The following is a 7,765-nucleotide window of genomic DNA, read 5'->3' on the forward strand; positions in this document are numbered from 1 at the left end:
TAAAAGTTTTTAACAATTTTACATACACAATAATAATCATAAATTTTTTTTAGGTGTTTTCTTAAATGCAAAATGACCAATAATTGCATCAATACTTTCATAAATATTACGGAGTATAATTTATTAAAATGAGTTTGCCCTTACCCATGGCCGACCTTGCTCATATTTGAAAGTCACGAGTTTGATTCTAGCTTTGTAACAGTCTCTTGGTCAAGCTAGTCGCGTAGGGTCTTCCTATTGCGATTTATCTCTTCTGTGTGATTTGTGAGCTATTACACATGTGAAAGATTTACCTTATGTACACTCTTAAATAGTGATTGTGAATTTTTCTCGTCACAAAAAAATATATATTAATCTAACATGTTTGAAATTTTGATGAACTGAAAAATTTGTATATTAAAGTTGGCTGAATTGATAATGAAAATTAAAAGTTGAATGTCACTATAATGTGATTGCAAGTGATATTAACTTGTTCAGATATTATACTGTACTAAATTAAACTTTTTTGTACATCAGTTGCCTCTATTCGTTGTTCGTAAATAGTTATATTCCTACTATAAAATAATTAGATCAAATGTAACATACAACATTTGGTATGAAATAATATTTGAACAAAAAATGAACACATAATAAACAAACTGGTCAAGTTTTTGTTTTTGTTTTTGTTTTTTGTTTTTGTTTTTTTTTTTTTTTGTTTTTGTTAATCCTTTACACTTTCTTTCTAATTTTTTTTTTTTGTTCTTATTTTTCCATTTGATCCTTAGTTTAACATTTTTTTTTTGGAAAGCTACTGACTTTATTACATTGAAGTATCTATTCAAACAAATTTTTTTCAATCAACATTAGTCCTTAACTATAATTAAAAATGCATTAGTTTTTTTGTTAATCCTTTACACTTTCTTTCTAATTTTTTTTTTTTTGTTCTTATTTTTCCATTTGATCCTTAGTTTAACATTTTTTTTTTGGAAAGCTACTGACTTTATTACATTGAAGTATCTATTCAAACAAATTTTTTTCAATCAACATTAGTCCTTAACTATAATTAAAAATGCATTAGTGAAATAAGTGACATTAATTTTATTTTTTATTGCTATTTGTGTTGTACATTTATACTTTCTTACCAAGTTTACCCTTAATATTTTATTTTTTTGTCAATTCTACCCTCACTATATAAAATACAAACACATGCATAGATATGTGTGCATTTATTTTCAATAAATATAGTTTAATTTAATAACAAATTTTAATTAATGAATAATGTGTATTTATTTATTTTCACTTATTTAAAATAAATTTGATTTAAAAAAATTATATTTTTCATTTTTATCTTATTTAATGTGGAATATATGTATCAAACTAGCTTATTGTCAACAAAACATTTATATTTCATTTATTATGGTATTAATGCTAAAAGTTAAATATAATCTTTTTGAAACATGATAATTATCAATTCAATTATATAATTTATGTTAGGCAAAAACTTTTATGAGACCGTCTCATGGATCCTTGTTTGTGGGACGGGTCGTGTCAAGATGAAAATGCAATACTTAAATGTAATACTAATAAGGAACAAAATGTTTATTACTTATATGAGAATGTGTAATACGTTTTGAAGAAAAAATATAATACTTTTACATTTTGATTTAAAAATATTACTCTTTTTTTCTCATAAGGGACACTTGACAACATTACTTATAATGAAAATGTAATACTTTTGATGAAAAATGTAATATTTTTAAATAAGATGTAAAAGTATTACATTTTTCTTAATTAAAATATTACACTTTGACCCGACTCGATTCGACCCGTTCACAGATAAGAGTCCGTGAGACAGCATTACACAAGTGTAACCTTTTATGTTAAATAATAATATTTATGATCATAAAAAATTAAAATTAAAATTAAAATTTCTAATTGTAATAATATTATATGTATTTGCCAATGACTTTGTGGTCTAGTAGCGGCAAGTCCCTCTCCTATACAGGAGGTTGTGGGTTTGAGCCTCAGTGGAAGCAGGGCGGTATTGATTCTTTGTGTTTGACTTGTGGTAGTGGTAAAAATATTATTTGCGTTTTCCCAATTAATTGGATCATGTAATTATCCTGTTGAAGATTATTCCATGCATCAGAATAGATCGGAAAATGGGAATTCTCAAAGCCTGAATTTATTCATATATTGTAAACTGATTGATAGTCTTATAATATCTAAAGCAAGCAACTAAGCTGACTCAATTTATTTAATTAGTTAAGTTTAATGTTAGTCTCAATGGTGAGCCCAGCTTTCCACTCCGCCGGAATTATTGCCTTTTCCGACTCCACCCATCTCGCCGCCGCGCTGCTACTCACCAGAAACCTCACCCTCAGTTCTCCACTGGGTGGGTTGGCCAGGTCCCATACTGCCCCGAATGCCCTCCTCATCGATATCCATTGATACGTTTCTTCCTATTAAAAAAAAAAAAGTAGACATGCCGGTTAGGGTTTTCAATTCTTTAGTTTTCTTCCCCAAATCCCGAAGGTCCCACCTTCCAGCTCGACATAACATTTAGAAGAATATAAATAAAAAAGGACTAAAAATTATTAGAGCGCACAAATGATCTGCTCATTTTTTAAATAAGCCCACACTACCATGTAGATGATAGTGTGATGGCATCCCGGTTATCATTCCAAATAGATGGTCATAGGTTCCCGGGGTTTAGATTCTTTGAACTAAAAATGTTTTAAAAAGTATAGAACAAATTCTACCTTGTAAAGAATCATGAGTATTTAAAAATAAAAAAAAAGCTCACACTATGGTTGCCCAAGAGTTATACCATGGACCTGGGTTCACCTTACAAGCTGGACCTAGGTCCTACAATTTAATGTTCACAATACAAATTGTAAATTGTGTATTGGATCCGAATTGTAAGGTGGACTAGGGTCTATAGAAAAAATTGTCGCCTATAGAGTTTCAAATTTAGTGTGTTGCCTAAAATAATATTTACTGAACTAGTGAGTTAAACATGTACAGACAATTATTTTCTTTTCTTCTCTCTCATGTTCTTTCTCCTACTCATCTCATGTTCTTTCTCCTACTCATCTCAGCAAAAACCAAAAAACATTCCGAACTAATGGGTTTGCTCTTAGAGGTGGACGGATAGGTGGTCGGAAAACGTGACTAACCTCGTAGATCTCAACTGCGAAGATGTCACTGGCACCGCCTTGGTTGGTTAGGAGAATGGATAGGTAGTGAGGGTACTGGCTATTGTCGTGGATCTTGACCCTGAGTTTGGCGGCGGAATTGCAAGAAACCCGCCGGAATTCCACGTCCACGGCGCCTTTCTCCGTCAGAAACTCCGCCATCCTTGGCTGCTTCGCTAGTGCTGTGAAGGCGCGGTAGCTCAGAATGAAGTCTGTTTCCTGCCCTTCTACGTAGTCGGTCGCCATTACTTTTTCTCCCAAATCACTGCATAATCCACTGCTCTTACACCTCACCTGAAATCATACATTGTTGCATAACGTTCGGTGGTCTTTTAAGGTAAATCTCTGTCTTCAGTGCTTAGTAATTGTTAGGGCTCATTTTCCACTTGAATCTGTGACCTGATTTTGATACTACTACACCAAAAACTGTAGTTCGTAGCTAATGTATAAATTTAAATTTCAATTTTGGTCCTAAACTATTGTGGATCAGGATTTTTAAAAGTGTTAATTTAGTACCTTGACTATGTAATTTTTATCAATTTTGGTCACCCCAGTCAAATTTCGTCGAAAAAACTTAATTCATCAATTAATGTTTAATCTGAGGGGCAAATTCGTCTTTTGAACTGTGGTCCGGATTAAGCAAAATCAGTTGTTAACCCCGTTTTTCTAGCAAAATTTGACCGACAATTTGGCCAGAGTGACTAAAGCTGATAAAAATTATATAGTCAAGGTATTAAATTAACACTTTTGAAAGTCGTATACTACCATTAACAAGACCCAAATTTACTCTTTTATTTCTTATAAATATTTTGAAAAGGCAAAATATTGGACTTGACCATTTACGTACCTCCGCCCTACAATCCCCTAGCTCCCAACAAAAATTAATGTTATGTATATACCTGATAGCAAGCTCCACAAGCAGCACCGTTCTTGAAAAGCCGACTGGAGACGGCGCAAACTTCACCGGCGTTGGTGTTTCTTCCATAATCGCCGTAGCCACACGCTCCATCTGACCACATACTAAACCCAGTTACGTTGTGACAAATTAAAAAAATACAAAATAAAAAAATAATTTCAAGAATATTATATATATTGTGACAAGCAGGTAAGGCCATCCCAGGCCGGGGAGCAACGAGGTGAGGTCATACTTGGATTACCCATTTCGTCATTTGTTTTGTAATAGGAGGCTCTTGAAGAGAAATTTTGTTGGCAGTAGCAAAGTGGTGGGAGGAGCAAAATCAAGCAAAGTGAAGTGAAAAAATATATGGGAAAGACGGTCATTTTGCTTAGAGAAAATATCTCCATTTGAGAGCAAGAAAAGCAGTGTGTATTGAGTGTATATATGATCAAGGAGGATGATGGATGGACAGTTGAAATGAGAAGAAATACTTACAATATTTATAAATGGAAAATACAAAGAAATGTCTTAGTGCATTGATCTAACGTGAACTCTTATTTTTATTTTTATTTTTTTTTTCTTAAAGGAACTGTTACTTAAAATTTACTTTAGAGAAAAAAAAAATATGAGTTGATTCCATTTTTTATCCTATAGGTAGCAATTCACCTCTTTTTTTTTTTTTTTTTTTTTTTTTTTTTTTTGAAAGTATCCTCATTTGGTCATAGTTTTATTGGAGCATGACCATTTTTAATCCTCTATCAACAAACCGTTTGAATTCTGTAAAATACAAGGACATTTATGTCTACAATTCATATTTTTTTTTAAAAAAATAATAATCAAAAGATAGCGAGTCAATTCACTTTGTATACAAAAGATCGAAATATCCATGTATTTAAAGACATTTTAACAATTTTGTTGACGGACGACTAAAATGGTCATAACACAATAATATTAAGACCAAAGGATGCTCTGAACAAGAAACACTACAAATGAACTATCACCTATAAATTTATGACAAAAAGTGGAATAAACTCAAATAAATATACAGAATTAATGGTGAAGTAAGAAATATTCATATATGAGTGAGACAAAAATTAAGTAATGCATTCCAAAACTCGGTTAAAAATATTTATGACATAATGTAGACCTGTCAAAACAGACCAGACCAACCCAATCAATACAGGTTGACTCATCACGAGTTGGGGAAGAAACGAGACGGGTTCAGTCTAGCACGTTTTGAATCTGGGTTGGAATTTTTGGCCCAACCCAGCTAATAAACATCGGATGGCGGGTTAAACGGACCAATCCGCCAGCACATTTTGTATTAATTAAATAATTAATTGTTTATTACTTTAAAATTTTGTAATTAACCACATATACTAGGGCTCAAACCTTAAACCTACTAGTGAAAACCTCTATAGTCTTTACTCTTTACCCACTAATAAACACAGTGAACTTGTCGAAGAATGTCTTGTGTGCTTATATATAATACTAATCTTTTCTATGTGTCATGTGTAAAAAGATATGCCCAATATTTATATTTTAAAAAATAATTAAAAGATTCTTACTAATTAAAATTTAAGTAAAATAAAATTTATTTATTAGCTCAACTGGTCATAGAGGTGAAAAGTTGGAAGAATATTAATTCAATATATCATGAATATATAATGTCTACAAATATTGTTATTATTAAAGAATATAAGAAAATATATGGTAGATGCATGTGCATGGTAAAAGTAATAAAAAAGATAACAAAAGTTCTAACAGTAAATGTATTTTTGTCTAAAAAATAGTATAGTACAACTCTAAAAAGCACAATGACAAAATGGTTAGCACTAAAAACATGGACATAAATGAATGATATAACTTTGGTTGATACTTATTATGTTTTTAGATATGTTTAGATAATTAAATTTTAATTTATGTTCATAAAATTAGATTTTAATTGGTAATATAATGATAATTTATTTAATTTATATTTAACACTAATATAATTTATATATAATATTTTTATTTTATTATTATAAGAGTTAATGAACGATTTGGTCTCTCAATTATTAGCGAACTGTCAATGTAGTCCCTCAATTACTTATTTATCGATTTGGTCCCCGAAAATAATTATTTTTAGTCGATTTAGTCCCTCCGGCCATCGACGAAAGATTTATTCAATGAACTTCACATCGCAGTCGTCCCATTCACTCCTTGTTCTGTGCCTACCCAGTGCATAAGACCCTTTCATCTTGCTGTGTTGCGAAAAAAAAAAATAGAAGAAACAAAAAATATTAACAAACAAACAAACCGGCACACAGAGGACAATCTTTTGGTTTTGCAGAGGACAAGCTTTTAGAGTCTCCTGCCAACGGGCTCATGTCGTGTTCAGAGTGACCACCAGGCCACTGATTGTTTTTGTTTTATATATTTGGAAATCTTAAAACTTCTGCTTAATATTAAAATGAACATTACAAATGACAACAAACCTTCGATTCTTCTGCTAATTTCATCATTTTTTCATCAGTCTTTCTCTACTCTTTAGCTGCAGCGGAAAGTGATCTTTTTCTTACGACGTTCTGGAAGACAAGAAATTACTAATATTATGAACTATATATGGTATGCTCAAGAAAAATAGTGGCTGATGATTCTATTCAATGCAAGTATTTATTTGTGAAACTAACAACAATATTAAGCTTAACAAAAACATACAGCATATATATAGCAGTGACCTACCACATATTGAGTGCATGTAGTAGTGTCCTTCCCCATCTCTCCCTCCTTTTCTTTCTCCTTCTCCTCATCCCTCTCATCATTAGTATCACTATCGAATAGTAAAATTACCTCCAAAACTAACCATTTGTTTTTATCCTTCTTCACCACCTTCTCCATCCCCTTCCCCTTTTCATTCTCCTTCTCTTTCCCGTTCTCCTTCTCCATCACCCACTCCCGCTTCCTCTCTCCCCTACCACAAAATCCTCAACAAATTCAATATCACCATTTTTCTTCTCCTCATCAGTATCATCATCAACTAAAATTACTTCCACAGCACCGCTCCCCCTCTCATCTGACCCCAACCCATTTCTTTTTCGTTATCTCTTTTCAATGGACTTCGCATCGTAGTCATCTCATCCACTCCTTGTTCTAGGCCAACCCAGTGCATAAGATCATGTCATCCTGCTCTGCAGTGAAAAAAAAATACAGAGGAAAAAAAAATCAGTAACAAACAAACAAACAACACAGGCACATAGAGGACAAGCTTTTGGTTCTGCACTGGACATGCCTTTGAAGTCTCGGGCCAATGGGCGCGTGTCGTGTTTAGAGTGGCCACAAGGTCACTGATTCTTTTTGTTTTATTTATTTGGTAATCTTAACACTTCCATTTAATATTAGAATGAATATTAAAAATGACAACCAATCTTCGATTCTTCTGCTAATTTCATCATTTTTTTATCAGCCTTTCTTAATGCGGGTGCGCTTACTTTATGTGTGTACAACCATACCTTATAACACTGATGACCTATTTGGTTCACAGAATAGGCTAGGAATGACATAACATTCCCAGTAATAGGTCTATTTCTTTGTTTGGTAACTATGTCTATTACCATGAATAATATTCCTAGTAATAGCCTATTACCTCAAATAAGGTAATAGCTATTACCAGCCCCCCTGGTATTAACTTATTCCTGAGTCCTCAGAAATA

At 32.2% G+C, this 7,765-nt stretch overlaps 1 protein-coding gene across 1 annotated transcript; it reads right to left on the reverse strand.

The window, feature by feature from the left end:
- Positions 1-2,138: 2,138 nt before the first annotated feature.
- LOC109185131 (expansin-like B1) lies at positions 2,139-4,536 on the reverse strand. The gene is made up of 4 exons (XM_019335105.1): positions 4,325-4,536; positions 4,076-4,185; positions 3,159-3,470; positions 2,139-2,441 (listed from the first exon to the last, which is right to left on the reverse strand). Exons 1-4 carry the CDS (start codon positions 4,479-4,481, stop codon positions 2,241-2,243), a joined length of 780 nt encoding a protein of 259 aa, XP_019190650.1. The 5' UTR covers positions 4,482-4,536; the 3' UTR covers positions 2,139-2,240.
- Positions 4,537-7,765: the final 3,229 nt, after the last annotated feature.

Source organism: Ipomoea nil, unplaced genomic scaffold (assembly GCF_001879475.1).
Source record: "Ipomoea nil cultivar Tokyo-kokei standard unplaced genomic scaffold, Asagao_1.1 scaffold1317, whole genome shotgun sequence".
Taxonomy (NCBI): Eukaryota; Viridiplantae; Streptophyta; class Magnoliopsida; order Solanales; family Convolvulaceae; genus Ipomoea; species Ipomoea nil.

Excerpts from the sequence above, each read along its gene's own strand:
- LOC109185131 (XM_019335105.1), bottom strand. The coding sequence starts at position 4,481 with ATGGAGATATTTTCTCTAAGCAAAATGACCGTCTTTCCCATATATTTT. Across the intron at positions 4,186-4,324 it reads TGACGAAATGGGTAATCCAA|ATGGAGCGTGTGGCTACGGC; the intron begins GTATGACCTCAC and ends GTATGTGGTCAG. Across the intron at positions 3,471-4,075 it reads CTTGTGGAGCTTGCTATCAG|GTGAGGTGTAAGAGCAGTGG; the intron begins GTATATACATAA and ends GTATGATTTCAG.